The following is a 17,530-nucleotide window of genomic DNA, read 5'->3' on the forward strand; positions in this document are numbered from 1 at the left end:
CGACAGGTTGAGAGACAATGGTGGGAATTGGGTTTCTTGGGTTCTCATCATGGCTCTGGGAGCAGCATGTGGTCTACAGGTTGGAGCAGTGGTCACAGAAGGCATATGGATTTGGCACATTCATTCTAAAAGGCAGTGTGACTGAGGCTTGCTTCTGTTATATTAGATACCTGACTTCTTGTCTCTGCCCTGTCTGATCTGACCTTGTGCAACCTCTGTTATCTTATTTGGAGAATGGGTGAAGGTTACTTGCCTGTCTCCTAAGGCAGGGGTATGAGGCCTTGGTTAATGAGGATTGTGAATTATATAGAAATATTAACACTCAGTTTCTGAGGAGACCAGAACTTGTGGCTTCCAGGTCAGTGCAATATCCTTTTGGTCTAAGGGTAGCTAACAAGGCGTCTTTCCTAATACATGGGCAGGCATGACATGGCCGCCAAATGCTTAGCTGTCATACAAGTTGATAGTACTTAGCAGGTGGTTAAATGCTTCTTGAGCAATGGTTACATCTTAAGGCTGAGAAGAATACTTTGAACATTCTGTTTAAACTACGGCTTTCTCCAGTTTCTTAGGAGAACTTAATAGTTAATTATTTAAATAACAGCATCTGCATCACAGCCTGAGTTCAGTCACTAGCAAGGTTGAGTTTAGTTTGTCCTAAAAATTAGTACCACTCTTCAAGTTGTCATAGTAGCTGTTTTTAATTAAAATGTTACTCAAAATACATTGTGCAGGAGTATTTCAGTGCATTTCCAGGTTCCTGTGCTGAAACACCACATCTTTCTACTCTGAGACACAGCTGTTATCATATTATCAAACATAATTATAAGTGGTAGTTCTTAAATGAATACATAGCATTATTAAACTGGAACTGAGCTAAATATTTTGGATAAGTTATTTAGATCTTTTGTTTACCTTCCGTCCACTCCACTGGATAAGAGTTGCAGTGAGTATAAATTGGAAAGGTGTCGTTCATTCCCAAATGTGTCAATGACTCACAATGATCTTGGGCAAGTCACTTAAACTTTCTGTGGCACAGTTTTCCCATCTGTAAATAATGGATAATATGCCCTCTTGTTTTATAAAGTGCTTTGAGATATATGGAAATATTATCATATTCATTTTCTAGGATAAGTATTAGACCAATATAGATAGGAACTACATTTCATCAATGGCTAATCTTTCTTTGGAAATTTTCCAAAGGCTCAGATAAAGTGCTCTCCTATTTCTGTATGACGTGTGAGGACTTTAGTCAGAGCTTATGTATTCCAGATAGAGGAGATACTAGCAAAACAAGTTTCCTATTATTAATTGGGGTGTCATTCTCAGAAATCTAATCGATAAGGCTCAGCCTGTCCTTTAATTTTATTAATGGGGTTTTGGTACTAATTCCAACCATAGCCAGCGTTCAGCACTACGAAATTTAGTGACGGTGAACATTCTGTTGGCAAAGAGGAAGCCTGATTGGTGTGAAAGTTATTAGATTATCCAGCATGATTGTCTGGGAGGAGGAGAGAGTAACGTATGTGTTCCAGATGAGTGACAGATTTTCACAAATCCAATTTACAAACAGGAAATGCAATTTAATTTTGTTTCCTACCTCAAACATTTTGTCCAACTCCCTGATAATCTACTCTGAAACAGTGCATACTCTGGCAAGTGCAACATGAGAAATAAAACAATTTGGGTATTTTGTCAGAAATCTAAATAGCTATCACTTTTTCAGTTGTATATCTTGCCTAGGTAAATGCATTTGGTATATTCAGAATTAAAGGGAAAAAAGAGGAATGAGAAAATGAATAGGGAAAAGAGTATTTATAACTTTTCCTTACTAGCTTTTATTTTCTGCCTGCTAGGAACTATCTTTCAAAGTGGAAGGATAGATTGCATAACTCCAAAACAGTTAGCTTAAAAAAAATGTAAAATTTAGGAGTGTACTCTTATAAAAATAAACCACACTAGATTGTGTAGACTCTTGTATCATGGCTAAGAGACCTGATTGTTGACACTGCACCTGAAATATTCTAATAGCCTACTTATGCACACCGTGTCTTGGCTTACTGCTGTAGTGCACTCCGTAAATACTTAGCCGCAGCAAAATAGAGTAATAATAAAAATGTATAATTTAAAATTAATACAAATTGTGAACACAGGGTAGGGTAGATGGTTATGGATTATTGTGACATCACTTGCAAAAATCTCTTTAAATCATCCTGTACAATAGAATTTTGTATTTGTTTCCATGAACATGTCTGCTAAAAGTATACATTTGCTTTTGCCTTGTGTTTTATAAGGCTGAGTCTCTTCAGTGCAATTACCAGTTGTGGTCTTGAAGTCATGGTGGATATATTAAAACACAGCAAACTTGTTTCAAGATTGTGCATTTTGGATTTATTTTAAAACAGAGCTGTCTTACATTCTATGTGCAGGAAAACTTGCTGTCCTTCAGAAAACGGATAATTTGTCTTATATCTGCTCCTGCTGTGGTACTGGAGCTCTGATCATGGAAACAAATTCTACTCTGAATCATTTTAAGTTTACCATTTAAAATGATCTGTTGGTAAATGTGGACAAAATGCCTCTCTTTAAGGCATTCTTTATAGCCTATGAAAGAGAAGAAGCTAGCCAAGTCCTTTTTAAAACAAATCTACAGTGAGCAGCTCTCTTACATCATTTTGCTTTATTGGTTCTGTTTAAATTTTGTCTAGAAATGTTGAACCAAGGCTTACGCTATGCAATAGCTTTGAACTTTTGATGGCTAAAGTTATTTTAGAAACGTTGGTGCTATGCAGGAGTGTTGAGAGGCTGTCAATTACTTTAAACATCTGTCCTGCAGAGCCAAGATTTTTCTGTCCCAGTAAAGTGAGATTCAGAGGCGCCTGGAAGCTCAGACACCTTATAAGGAGATGAAGTGTGTAGTCCTCTGCAAAATCATGTCAGTGTCTCCCAATTCACACTGAAAGTATTTTTGAGTCTCACAATTTTGTGGAAACTTAGTGCAAATCTATACGATAAAACCAGTAAAGTGAGAATAGACTAGGCAGTGAGCTTGTATGTTAACTTGGGATGACTCTTCTGTTTTGTTTGCTAAGCTGCGGCTGGCAGGCAGTTGCTTGTCTCTCCGCAGCACAGTGCCTTGTCAGTACAGTGATTGTGGCAGCTGATGCTAAAGAAGTGAGGTGGAGGAGAAGGAATTTGAATAAAATGAAGCAAAGGAGAAATCGAGGGACACATCCAGTTGCCTCATTTGTATCTGCAGAGGATCCCTTTGGAAGATGAACTGGAGTGCAATGAGAGGCTGGCAGTATGGGATGGTCATGCACCCCCTGTGCAGTGGTGTCCAGGGGCAGAGGAAGGGTGGGAATGATCCTTACCTTGCGGTTAAAGGGGCACTGCTGAGGCCATTGCTGCTATTGCGGTAAAGTGGTGACTGCAGAGTGACTCGGAGGCTGATCCATGGTTTGGGAGAAGGATTATCCCCTTGCCTATCTGCTCAGCATTCTGCCCACCAACTTGGGCTGTGCGCTGGGCAGAGGGTTCCCCTAAAGAGGGCTGGGAGAAAGTGCTGTATAGTCATTAAATGTGAGGCTCCTAGGTAGGAATAGACTGCCTATAACAAACTCATTGGCTAACCCTGGCTTAGTCACTTTACATCCACATTGTCATAAATTCCCCCTGATTTTGGGCGCCCAACTTGAGATACCTTAGGCATGATATTCCAGGGTTCCGTTTGCTTTTGTGATTTTCAAACACTTATTTTGTGGAATTGGTTTGCTGCAGTGTCATCTCAGCATAGGCTCTCTTGGTCTCCTAACGAATGACTTTCTCGAAAGCTTGAAACAACAAGCCTATAACTTTATCATCCTCTTAAAGCTTTGCCTTGTGTGCTTTATACAGTGTGAGAATATGTGCTTACAAACTTAGTAAAGATTTTTGGTTTCCAAATGAACTTTGAGTGAGTTGTGTAGTTAAAACAGCAACCAGGGTAGGTTTTTTCCTGCCTCGAAGCAGAAAACAGATTAATTTTTAAGCCCTCTTAAAAAGAGCCAGCAATTTTTGGGTCAGGTTGAGCCTGATAGAATTTGAGCAGCTTGGTTATAAACTCTCTTACAAAGACTGTACACAATATCAGTTTGAATCTTTTGAAGTTTGCACGGTGGGACTGGTTGACCTAGACCTGGCACGTACTTTACTTATCCCTACGCTCGCTGTTCAAGTGTTGCCAGTTGGCACTGGCTCTCTTCTGAGGCTGATGCTCATCCTGTGTTGCTGCTCTTTAGAACTTATTTATTGGTATTCTTTTGATTTAAAAATATGTTCTCTAAAGAAGTGGGTATGCAATATGGAGATGGTTTGGAGCGGGGGAGGAGGTGTCAGGTTCTTTTGTCCAATCCAAAATTTATGTGGTTTTTGTTGTTCATTCCTGGATACGTTTGAGTCTTCAGTCCCAGTGCACTTGGGCACATAATCTGCAGTCAGGGATATAGAATATAATTGCCTATTGTATGTTCGCTTAACACTTAAGCGAACATACAAGAAGCAATTATATTCTATATCTTAACTAGGGATGGAAAATTTCCCCGGGATGCTCAGAAACCTAAAAGTTAGAATCAAAGAGCACTGTGATTTTTTTTTTTGATTTTTTTTTTTTTTTAATTTTAGAACGTTTTGTAAAATTGCTGACTTTGTTGTTGTCCTCTTTCCTGCTCCTGTCTTGACTCCCCCTCCACCCACCCCCGGTATGCTTTTCCTGACTCACAGGGAATTTCTCCCTTTCCTCTTTAAGTGGAGTGTGTCTGATTTATTCTACAGGGCTTAAATTTAAAAGGAAACTCAGCAGTAGGGGAAGGACCGATGGGGTTGAAAGCAATTGTCTGACTCCTCCGGGCAGGCTCACTGGGCACCATTTTTTAGCTTTCTTAAAAGTGGTTTGATATGGGGCAGCAGCAGCGGCGCCTCGTTACTGCGGTAGATGTCCGCCTGTGACCGGTAGAACGGCTGTGAGTGTGTTGCTGCAAGCCTTGCCTCCTAACAAGGGATCTGCCCCCAACAAGGCAAGCAGCTGCTCAGATGGCGAAGATTGTTGCTGTTGCCCTGGGCAACCTTCGTGTGAGTAGTAACGTGGATGCTGCTCAGTAAAATGTGGAGAGAACTAAAAACTGCGGCGGAGCAGCAAAGCTGGCACATCTAGCAACCCTTGGAAAACGGAAACGCCGCCTCCTCCCCCCCCCCACCCCGAGGGTGGGCTTCCGTCCCTCGGAGGTGATAAAGATGAGGTAAAACACTTAGCAAGTTTCGGCCTGGATTTTCTGAAAAATCGCTGCCAATATAAAGGCAGTTCGTCTCCAGCCATGAGAATTCTTATTATTGTGTGGAATTCCTCTCACTGCAGATGCAGGGAGACCGTATCCATATGGCAATCGCCTTATCTCCTTCAGAGTCTCAGTTAAAAATAGGCCAAGTGACCATTTATTTCACGAAGTGGATATTATTATCTACATCCCTCTAAGGTTGCTGAGGAAAGTACAATGTCTGAGTCTGAAAAATGAACTAACTTTTGGACCTGATAAATGCATGTGTTTTCCAGTGATCTGTTAGCTCTAAGTTTGGTCAGTAAGAAACAGCTCTGCCTTTTAAAGAGCTAAGGAGCTTTATTTCTAGGGCAGTGGACTGGAGTGATCTTAATCTGCTTTACTGTCCATGAGAGAGAGATTGACCACAGGTTATCATACAGTACTAACGGGGTGCTCCTAATGAGAGTAAATATTTAGGCTTGTGGCTTTTTTATGGTTTATGATGAAGGCTTGAGGGATTTTTAAGGGCTTCTGTGACTGACCCTTGGGTGCATGGGAGCCAATGGGTTCCATATGCCAACTGGCCAGTCATGTAGGATGATGTTTGTCCTCTTCCCTCCCTTCCCCCAACCCAAGTTATCCATAACCCAAGACTCAGAGGGAGCTGGACTCCTGCAATGGGAGGTGGGATGGGAGATGAGTATCCCTAAAGGAGCCACAGCCCTCTTCCCCTGCCAATCCAGCCAAAGCCTGTTTGCCTCTGAGGCTGCAGGAGTGCATTTTTCCCCAACAGATTTTTCTTTAAAACTTTTTTCATTATACTTATACTCTGACTGAAGAACTAGTGGATTGACACCAGCCCAAGAGCCAAGAGGGAGACAGTTGAAAGGGAAAGATTTTAAGTCATTCCTTTAAACTCTTTCACCTGTCTATCTTCAGGGTCTAAACATTTGTGAATGATTAAACACCCTTGCATTTTCAGTTAAGGTGCGAGAGTTTAAATAACCCTGAGACCTCTTAGAGATTCTCCAGGAAAACCAGGAAGATAGAATTTGTCATTCCCAATATTTCTGATCTTAAAAGCAGGCAAGAAACATTTTCAGGATGCCTTTTTACATCCCAGAAAAGACAAAGGCACAAAGTCAATTTTTAAATCTTTTTTTGAGTCAAATTTAGTGTAAAATAGCTTGGAAGAAGAGGCAGAATTGTGAACGAGCAGAAAAATTGGCACATTCTTTTTTGAGGTGGCATTGTCTAGATTGCTTTTGTTTCCATAGCAATGGAAAAGGAGGCCATCCACGTAAGGAGGAGCTTACCCTTTATTCAGTAAAGTGCAGATTACAGGCCTGATGTCTTAAAGTGTTGAGCATCCTCAATTGTAAATGATATCCACAGGCATGTGTGGTACTCGGCACATGTGAAAATCCGGCCCTGCGTTTGTTAGTTCAGTCTTTCCAGTTAACTGTACTTTCAAGACCAAAAATGGTTCAAAACTAAATCTAATGAAATCATTTAGATATATATGAATGCACCAAACCATTGACATGGCTCAATTGTGGGGTTTTAGTGATGCCTCAGAAGGTGAAAATGGAAATCAAAGGCTCTTATATTGCATACCACAGACATTTCTTGGATACAGGGCTACTCGTCCTTCAGCTCAGCTCAGAGACACAATTTAATGATGACAGGAACTAAATTTGAGGCTAGTGCCCCTGTGAAGTTCTTGTTCCTCCACATTACTCATTTCTTATATAAATAGTTTTTATCATGATCATGCTTGATGTGATCATAAAAGAAATCTAGTACTGTCAAAACCATAGTAAATGACTTACAGTAAAAAAAAAAAAAAAGTTTTATTCAATACTAATAATGCTTATTTTGGATTACAGGACAGAAAATTGACAAAAGTAGAGAGACAGAGATTTAAGGAGGAAGCAGAAATGTTGAAAGGTCTTCAGCATCCAAACATTGTTAGATTTTACGACTTCTGGGAGTCCTGTGTAAAAGGGAAAAAATGTATAGTGCTGGTTACTGAATTGATGACCTCGGGAACGCTAAAAACGTAAGTACTGTGCTCCTGGTGGCACATCTCAGAATAGCTGCTGAAATTCTTAGAAAAATATTAGTTATAGACTCTCTGGGGAAAAAAAGGCATCTCAGGACCAAAAAACTGATCTGTTCTGTCCCTTCAGTCATGTGTCCCGATGTTTGAACTCTGTTGATTTGAAAGCAGAATTTCAGCACCTTTTGCTGTTTCCCCTGAGCTACTGTTTCAGTTATGTAACTATCAGCAGTTCTCTCCTTTGTTTTCTGTTCTGCACATGAAGCTCTGTCTGAATTTGTCAGGTTGTTGTTGATCGTGGTTTTGTTTGCTTGTTTTGGTTTGGTTTTTGGGGGGCGGGGGTTGGTGTTTTTGGTTTGCATTACAAAACTGCAATAAAATAGCGCTTTAGCTGGGGGGGTTCCTTTTTTGACTCAAGAGCTGCTCCAGGTTATCTCCTAAACAGCACTAATTAATAGCTTGTGGTTCAGTTGGTTATAAAGCAGTTGGCACAAACTTCAGAACAGATTTTCATCCCCGATGGGAGTAATACACATCACTGCACAACTCCAACATGCCACTCTGCAAGTGCAAGAAGCAGATTTTGAGTTCCTCCAAAACATACCCTCCATATCTACAGTAAAGATGTGTGTCTTAGGCTAATGGTAGAAATGCAGGTCTGCAGTACACAGATCAAAAGACTTCCATAGTGTGCTAATCTGAATATATAAAACATTTTATGTTCTAGCATAGGTCTTTGCATAAAATGAATTGCTTTACTATTAAACTTCCATATGTCTGAATATTGGTGGTATTTGTACCAGGGAAGTATGATACAATATTAACTTCCTCCAAAAAAATGAAATGTCTCTGTGCTTTCTTCAGAGAGCACAATTTACTTTCACCATGATGCTGTCTCTGAGCTGCTTGTGGTTGGGGTGTGTGTGGGGGTGGGTGGGGGTGTATTCAAAACAAGGTCCTAATTTTGTCCATTGTAAAACCTTTAGAGTTTTAAATAACGCTTTTTTTCTTTATGCCTATGGCTCTCTCTGTGTTTTTGCGGCAGGTATCTGAAAAGATTTAAAGTGATGAAACCAAAAGTTCTTCGTAGCTGGTGCCGACAAATCCTGAAAGGTCTACTGTTCTTGCACACGAGAACTCCACCAATCATTCACAGAGACCTAAAATGTGACAATATTTTTATTACGGGACCAACTGGATCTGTGAAAATAGGAGACTTAGGTCTGGCAACCCTCAAAAGAGCTTCATTTGCCAAAAGTGTAATAGGTAATCATTCTGTTCTGTATTGTAGCCTTCTTGTCCTGCTTTGGTAGTGAGCTGTTCTTATTCGTGGTGTTTGTTTCATTTTAGTGTTTATATCCTTGTCGTTTGGCTGCAGAAATGAAGGTGGCTGTGTGTGGCTAAATCCTCTATACTGCTTAGGAAAATTTCAATCTATGGTCCTATCTAGAAAATGATACCATGGCATGGTAAATTCTCTTCTAAATCAAAACAGTAGAGGCCCCCCTATTTCTTCTAAAATGATTTTTAATGTCTTCTCACCATATCCTCCCTATAGGTAATGTTTGTATGTCCTTTTCATTTCTAATCCTAAAAGAATGAGTCACTAGTTCAGCATTTATTTTTGCCTTCAGAGACGTACTCATTTGCTGCGGGCCTACATTAGCAGCACCCTTGCACTGCAGCTGTCTTTCACTTTAGAGTGGGTAAGTGTCTTCAAAAAAAAACCCACGTACCCCAAGTACTCTGTATCGCAGGACTGCTATTTTACTGAAACCTGATAACACTTTAAAGTCAAACTGATTTTTTTCACCAGAACATTCAAAGGCCCTTCTCCTCAGGAAAGCCCCAATTCAAGGAAGCACTCTTAGTCGAGACAGCAGTTTTATCTCCATTTTCAGTGGAATTTCAGCACGTGCTTAAGTGCTTACCTGAATCGGGACCTAAGGGCAGTATTTCCCTGCCAAATATTAACTTTTTAACCCCAGCCACTTTGGCACCGATGAAGTTGATGCAACACTTCTTTGAGTGGGGAAAGTGTGTGATGCCCCTTTTCCTCCATTCTCAATCAGCTCAACCCTTTTCACTCAAACTTCCTGAGCAAATTTACCCTTTGGAAACTTAAGACCATGAAAATTTCAGCTTTGTAGATGAAAGTTATAGAACCTTGTGGTTGAAAATGAAGTAGCAAAGGTGAGGGAATTTATCATGGCAATGCTCATGTTCCAGCTACAGTATTTAAATACTCTAAAATTCAATTTCTATTCATAAAGAAGCTTTTAGGCTTCTGGAGGAGTGGATAATATCTTATCATAGCAAACTAATCCTGATAACACCTATTCCCTAGTCAGCAAAACAGTATGTTCTTTTGAAAAGTAATTGCTAAAGTAATTCTTTTGCATCGGAAAGCTTAATAAAAGGATAACTTCATTTTTACTGGTATATTTCAGTAACACCAGCATATAGCTGTTAGACTGATATCATTGAGATTAAAGTGGCTGATTAAATTCTGTGGCCAGATCCTCAGCTCATGTAAATCTGTTTAGCTCCATTGATTTTAATGAACCCATGCTGATTTACACCAGCTGAGATTCTAGCCTTGGATTTTGATATTTGAAGGTTCTGTCCACTATAGGAGGCAAGTTTTCCATTCAAAAATTTTCCATCCTCACGATCACCACTAGTACCAGTAGTGTAGTTGAGGCTTCTGTGGCTGATGGAATTTTTACCACTGAGCTATCAAACCTGCTCAGAGCAGATCTAGACAAGACGTTAGCAAAAATACTGGAGGCTGTTGGCAATTTGTCTGCTCTAGTGGTGGTAGTAGTGGAGGGAAACTGTTGGGAAAAATCCTAGAGTAGGCAAGACTTAATGGAAGTTGAGAAAACCCCTTTATAAACTTGGCTACCTTTTGTAATTCTCTTCAGAAGAGTGCTTACGAAAAAGAGCAATGGATTGAGTAGCATTGGGCAGATCAGTGATTCTGTGAATGAATACTGAGCCCATAGTTGTTCCAGTTTTTAAGGACTATTAAGCATACAGAAAACCTTTTTGAATCTAATTTGTTACAAATGAATTCGTACACAGACCAAATGAGATTCTTGCCCCTTGGACTATATTTTTGGAATGCTATTATAGTATCTCCTGCTTTTTAGATTGCTCCCTCCTCAGGGTGGCGACCGTTATTTTAAATGCTGCATAATTCACCAGTTTCTCTTTGTTCTAGGCTGACTGGGATTCAGTGGCAATGTAGCAGGTCTGTAGAGCGTAGTCCACATCTGACACAGCCGTGAACCATTTCGTAGTTGCAATGTAAGGTTCTGTCACAGGTGGCAAATAAAGGGCCAGTATCGGAATGCAGCACTTTTCTGTCAAGTCACCCTAAGCCAAGGTGTTAAAACTCTATATCAAGATTCAGGGTAATTACAGCTGAGTCTTGCTGACAGGTGGGGTCCAACTAGGATATAAAGGGAGTGTCTTTGAGGCAGTGGCAACAAGAACAGAGGAGGGCCTGAGAGAGGCCCTAGGAGTATCAAAGCTGAGAGAAGATTAAGCTGAGGCTTATTTTGTCTTAGGCCAGGTCTGTACCAGAAAAGGTTTGCTGGTATAGATATACTGGCAAACCCTCCTAGTGCAGATGCAGCTTATTCCAGCAGAAAAGTGCTTTTACTGATACAGTTGATACTTGTTCCCCAGCAAAAGCACTTTTATGGTGGTATGACTGTGTCTATGCTAGGCTTTCTACCAGTATAGAAATATGAAAAAAAATCATACTCCTAACCAACATTGCTATACTGTCAAAAGTTTCTAATGTAGACCTGGCCTGAAAGGCCAATAAAGCCAAATTCCAGGAAGGAAGTGAGTTTGGTTTCTAACCCAGAGTCCATGTCTTGTTGAAAACTAGGGAATGACATGGGCCATTAGGAGTCCTTCAGAAACCAAAATTATTACTTTTCTTATGCTCACAGGTTAATGTACCTAGAGAAAACAAACGTCCCTTTTTGCACCCTCTCATTGATATCCTAGCTGGTGGAAAATGCTCTTTCTTCCTTTTAAGATCTGTGATCCTATCTAGATAATCCATTTTCATCTTAAGCACTGCCTTATTCACTCCTCTTGCATCTTTCCTGACATTCATTTGATAAGAAAATAATATTTTTTGTACAGACTCCCACCACCCAAGCATAAACTGTCCCATGACTAGATGCAGTTCCTTGAATAAATTGTTTGATGCATGCACCAGTGCTGAAGGTATCATTTGAGCTCTGTAGACCTCACTGTTCAAAGTAATTGTTTTTCAGAGGCTCTTTGACAAGAGTTAAACAACTATTGTGAGTGAATTTCCAAGTCTTGGTGCTCAGCGTGGGAGTTACTCAGTTACCAGTGATGTCATTACTACCTCTGTTTGTTCTTGATTTGCTGTATAGAAAAGGGAACTTTTGAAGGGATTCTAGGTAGCAATTTGTATTGAGCTGCTAGTTCCAGTTATAGACTCATAGAACTGGAAGGGACCTCGAAAGGTCATCTAGTCCAGTCCCCGGCACTCATGGCAGGACTAAGTATTATCTAGACCATCCCTGACAAGCGTTTGTCCAACCTGTCTTAAAAATCCCCAATGATGATGATTCCACAACCTCCCCAGGCAATTTATTCCAGTGCTTAAACCACTCTGTCAGGAAGTTTTTCCTAATGTCCAACCTAAACCGCCCTTGCTGCAATTTAAGCCCATTGCTTCTTGTCCTATCCTCAGAGGTTAAGAACAACAATTTTTCTCCCTCTCCTTGTAACAACATTTTATGTACTTGAAAATTGTCATCATGTCCCCCCTCAATCTTCTCTTTACCAGACTAAACAAACCCAATTTTTTCAATCTTTCCTCATAGGTCATGTTTTCTAGACCTTTAATCATTTATGTTGCTCTTCTCCGGACTTTGTCCAAATTTCCTGAAATGTGGCGCCCAGAACTGGGCACGATACTCCAGTTGAGGCCTAATCAGCGCAGAGTAGAGCGGAAGAATTACTTCTCGTGTCTTGCTTACAGTACTCCTGCTAATACATCCCAGAACGATGTTTGCTTTTTTTGCAACAGCGTTACACTGTTGACTCATATTTAGCTTGTGATCCACTATGACCCCCACATCCCTTTCTACAGTACTCCTTCCTAGGCAGTCATTTCCTATTATGTATGTGTGCAACTGATTGTTCCTTCCTAAGTGGAGTACTTTGCATTTGTCCTTATTGAATTTCATCCTATTTACTTCAGACCATTTCTTCAGTTTGTCCAGATCATTTTGAATTTTTAATCCTATCCTCCAAAGCACTTGCAACCCCTCCCAGCTTGGTATCATCTGCAAACTTTATGCTTTATGTACTCTATGTGCTATTATCTAAATCATTGATGAAGATATTGACCAGAACAGTTATGATGGAGTAAAAATGGAGCTTTATTTCAGGCTTATCGCAGTGGGTCCAATTTCTGCCGCCCTAACCCCCACTGAGAAGGACCTTACTCTGAGTAGTTCTGTTGGTTTCTACTCACTGCAATGATGGTACAATCAGTCTTAATGCTAGTGTTCTTCATGCATGGCTTCATATAAGAACTTGGACTACCACACATCTCACCAAAAGTGCAACTTGCTAAGTAATTACTACTTGTATTGCTGGAAACAATCTGTAAACTGTCTAAATCAGATGTGAAGTTTCTTGTCTTTCTCTTTCCCTTCTCCTTCTCTCTCTCTCTCTCTCCCCCCCCCCCATCCCCATAAAAAATCATTATGAAACTTTCCGTTTATTTCCACGCCCTATACTGTGTTCACTTCAGGATTTGCTCTTCACTTCTGGAATTTTTACACACATCTGCATTTCTCACAGCATTACTGATAAGGGTAGGGGCAGTTGTGTGGGGTTCTGTTTTTGTTTCAGGGGGGCGAGGGGGAGTTTATTTTAGTTGTTCTAAAATAATCTTGCATTTACCCAGACATAGCTGAAATGGGTACATTTTTATAGATCAGGAAAAAAACTGCAGTGAAACATATTTACTACTTGTGTCTAACTTAAATTCTTCCCTTTTGTGTCTAGGTACTCCAGAATTTATGGCCCCAGAAATGTATGAAGAACACTATGATGAATCAGTTGACGTATATGCTTTTGGAATGTGCATGTTGGAAATGGCTACCTCAGAATACCCCTACTCAGAATGCCAGAATGCTGCTCAGATTTACCGGAAAGTAACCTGTGTAAGTGAGCTTTAATAGGTGTACTTACATTTTTATTCAGTTTGGTTTTTTGTTTTTTTTAGCATGGGTCTTTATAATCTGAAACCAGTTGAAGTGCTTTCTTAAACTCTTAAACAACATGCTGTTTTGGACTCTGAATTGGGATGTATGTTGTGGTGGGATACTAGTAGGGTAGAAATTACATGTCTCCTTTCTCCTCTTCCGGGAGGTAGAAGATGCTTGCAGGTTCATTTGGAATGTCTAAAATTCCACAGTTGCATTACTACCATCTGGCATTTGGTTTTACTGTAGCTGCATAAGGCGAATTTTAATAATCTCTCTGTGCTCCTTGGTGATTTTATTATTGATTTTTATCTACAGCAGTCAAAGTAGATGGGAGTGGGGAACGCTGTTCTTTTTGTAAATGGGGCTGCCCAGTTCAGCTGGGCTTCCCACAGTTCAGAATTGTTTCACGCATGTTATAGTGGAAGAAAAAGGATAATTCCTACATTGCAGCCTCTAGATACTCTTAATGTTCCTACATTGTGGCAAAGGATATAATCTGATTCAGACCTCAGGCAATAGAGCCTCCTGCCTTATAGCTTCCTCTGTCACAGCTCATCTGTGTAACAAGTTATCTGAAGGTCACTTGAGAGGAAGGAGTCCATGATTAATAGTGTTATAACTGCATTTGGGAACTCTGTAGGGTCTATGAGTCTCCAAGTACACAACTGGGGAATGGCTCCAATGTATCTACAGGAGGGAGGGTAGGTTGGAGGAGAAGGTGGTCTGAAAGGGAACCAGGAGTGATCGCTTATACCACTGTATATGATCCTGTGCTGGTGATCAAATCCCAAGTGTCCTGGTCTACGTGAGTTGATCTGGAAACTACCTAGGAAAGCTCTGTGGCTTTAATGGAGATCTAAAGATCAGTGGAAAATCACAACCTGCATGGACACTGAAATTGCCACTCTATCAGTTTTTTTATGCGGGGATGTTACCATTAGGTGAAAGCAATAACACAATACTTTCTTCAGATTGTTGTTTGCACTGTTGATTGTAGCTGTGGTTGTCCCAGGATATTAGAGAGACAAGGTGGGTGAGGTGATATCTTTTATTGAACCAACTTCTGTTGGGGAAAGAGAGAAGCTTTTGAGTGTAGACTCCAAAGCTTGTCTCTTTCACCAACAGAAATTGGTCCAATAAAAGATACCAGCTCACCCACTGTGACTTTCTTCACAGTGGAACACTTCAAACGCACTGGCACATGAAACACCCCAGGCCTTTCTAGCCAGTTTACTCCCCCTGGGAAATGATGAGGTGGGTTCTGTTGTCTCCCTGAGATGGGTAGTTCACCTGGGTATAAGGAAGTGTTATACAGACAAAACTGCACAGGATCATTTCAGGGGACAAGACAAGATGTCACGTTTATTATAATACAATTTGATTTAAGACCACTAACTAATCTCTCTCTCTCTCTCTCTCACTCACACACACACACACACTCACACTCACACTCACACACACGTTCTGCAGCTGCTAGATAGTTACCAATCCTGAATGTACCGTGGCTTGTGGCGGCTAACTGGCCAGGAAAGCCGGGCACAAGGAAGAGCTGGGTCTCTGTTGGGCATGCACCGAAGCCCTTCCATGTTGGCAGCAGAACGTTACCCTCCAAAGTCTTCCATCTCACCCATCCTTTTTGTAGGCTTTAGTTTGAATCCAGAGTCTATAGGTCTTGCTGCCTCTGGGTTCGGTGTGATTGATCACCCGTCAACTGCAGGCATGACTTTCAGCCTAGGACCTGACTTTGATGTTTCTTCAGTTGTACTTTTGTTCTTTTCTTTTGAGGGTGGACTCTTCTTGCTTTGTCAGGGCTGTTGTCTGCGTCTTCAGCCGTTGGTGTTTACACTTTATTTCATCAGGACAGGCTGGGGCTGGAGGTTGATTCCATCATCCATACATACCTCATTCTCACATCTAAACTACACTAATCAGATTACAGCAGGGTTTTGCAAAAATGAAGTGAGCATTTTAAACTGGAATTTGGGACAAGTTAAAATGGAGTTTGGGTTACAACATGGACAAGTGTAAGGAATGGCAAACAGTGAACAGAAGTTACAATGTTGAAGCAGTGCAAGTTTCAGTGATTTAAGCAGCAATTGGATTGAAAGTGAAACTCAATTAGCCAGTTATTGGGGTACCTGGTTTTATGAATGAATGTAGTTTCACTTTACTTATGAAGTTATATTAATAAAGTGAACAATTAAAAAACATTTCATTGATCAGTTCTACAGAAGGTGGGAGTGGCTGTGCACACCTCTTCTCAAGGACCTAGAATGGAGCTGGGAGGAAAAAGCAGCTACACCTAGAGAAGGCTCAAGCTGAGCTATGGATAATGTTGCTTTTATTTCTAAAGCCAAACCCAAGCAAGGTGTTGAGTGTCTAACGCTACATGGTATACAGACTGAGCAGATTGCTCACGCCTTCCTAAAGCTAGGTCCCAAAAGCACAGTAGTCTCTCTCTCCATTTTCCTCTGATGAGAGAAGAATCCTGCCAGTCAGAGCTGCCCCAGTATGACGTAAGTTTCAGTACAATCCCATGAATGTGATGGTCACAGCCAGTGAAGCTGGAGACTGAAACGGCATATCCGGAGATGCCATCTAATAACCGTATTGCTCCACTTTCCTCAATCCCTGCCAGAGCAGAGGAGGCCTTCATCTGGTACCCAGCTACGCACCCTTGCCTGATAAAGCTGTAGTGCTTGTATGGGCCTTTATAATTTCATCTCATATAGCCCAGTAACATAGAGCACCAGCCCCTAACTATTCCCTTGCCATTGCTGTCAGACTGGCAGGCAGAGAACCAGGCACTCCTGCTAGACGGCCTTGTTTTTATAGACCTATTTCTGCTCAGCTGGGCTTGATGATAAGCACAGGAACAGTATGGATGAGCCAGAGTTCCCTGGTTGAAAAGCTGGCGTTGGTGTCACCGAAAGCAAAGTGACGTTGGAGCTGTCTGTGGAATCCGTGGCAATATGTTGACAGTATGAGATCACCACTGAATAGTGAAGTAGTTCTTACTCACTCCTATGTAAATAGTAACCCAGATTGCAAGTTGCCATTTGTAACTAAGCAAAGTGGGATCTCAGCTACTTTGACTCCCGGCCCAAAGTAGCTTAGAAACACCTTTTCCCTTGCAAGGGGCTGCATCCCATCCTCTGCTCTGCAGGAGGAGTATAATGGAGCCGCTTTGCGGTGCAAGCAGCAGGACAAAATCTCTAGCTAAAGTTCTAATGGCAGAAGCAGGACCAGCACATTGGAGCACCACACAGTATGGGGTATGTGCAGCCACACAGTCATCTAGCCTTTCAGCTACTGTCTGGTCGTCTTAACACGGTCCTTAGCTGGCGGTGCATATTATCCCTTTCCAAAGAAGCAAAGTGCATCTGGTAGCTCACTGAAGCTGCTTGCCCGAAGTTCTAATGCTGGGAGTCTCTTGTACCTCAAACACAGCTAGCTTGGGAAGAACTTCCAGAAGGATTAGCAAGGACTAGGTGCAGCCGGCATGATGTGATGGCCTATATGTACTTCTCTGCACTGCTGGAAGCGATAGTAGCCACTGAGGGAGAGTGGATGTATCCAAATTCTTTAGCTGACAAAATGGACACCAGTATCACCATGAGGAAGGGATTAGCTAACTGCTTGGGGAGGGAAAGAAATGCCTTTCCAAACCCTGGAGGCTGTGTGCAAACTGTCAGTCCCAGAGAGAGGAGCAAGGAGCTGGTCCTCCTAACGTAAGGATATTAGAGAGAGAAGTATGAGCCTTAGGAAAGGCTCTTGTTCCCACCCAGGCGAATCTTGCTTTCAGCCTGGATTTCCCCAGGAGAATAGCTGCTTGTGCAGCCCAGGGCGCTACCACAAAGAGCAACACATTGGCTGATCTTTGTGAGTAACCA

General features: G+C 41.3%; 1 protein-coding gene across 16 annotated transcripts in view; it reads left to right on the forward strand.

Annotated features, from left to right (window-relative positions):
- Positions 1 to 17,530, forward strand: part of WNK2 (WNK lysine deficient protein kinase 2) — a 177,610-nt gene that overhangs the window by 54,720 nt on the left and 105,360 nt on the right. For all 16 annotated transcript variants that reach the window (XM_037905248.2, XM_043550423.1, XM_043550420.1 and 13 more), the window contains exons 3-5: positions 7,184 to 7,356; positions 8,402 to 8,622; positions 13,435 to 13,592. In XM_037905248.2, coding sequence (XP_037761176.1) covers positions 7,184 to 7,356; positions 8,402 to 8,622; positions 13,435 to 13,592 — 552 coding nt within the window. The remainder of the gene's footprint in view (positions 1 to 7,183; positions 7,357 to 8,401; positions 8,623 to 13,434; positions 13,593 to 17,530) is intronic.

The sequence above is a fragment of the Chelonia mydas genome, chromosome 7 (assembly GCF_015237465.2).
Source record: "Chelonia mydas isolate rCheMyd1 chromosome 7, rCheMyd1.pri.v2, whole genome shotgun sequence".
Taxonomy (NCBI): domain Eukaryota; kingdom Metazoa; phylum Chordata; order Testudines; family Cheloniidae; genus Chelonia; species Chelonia mydas.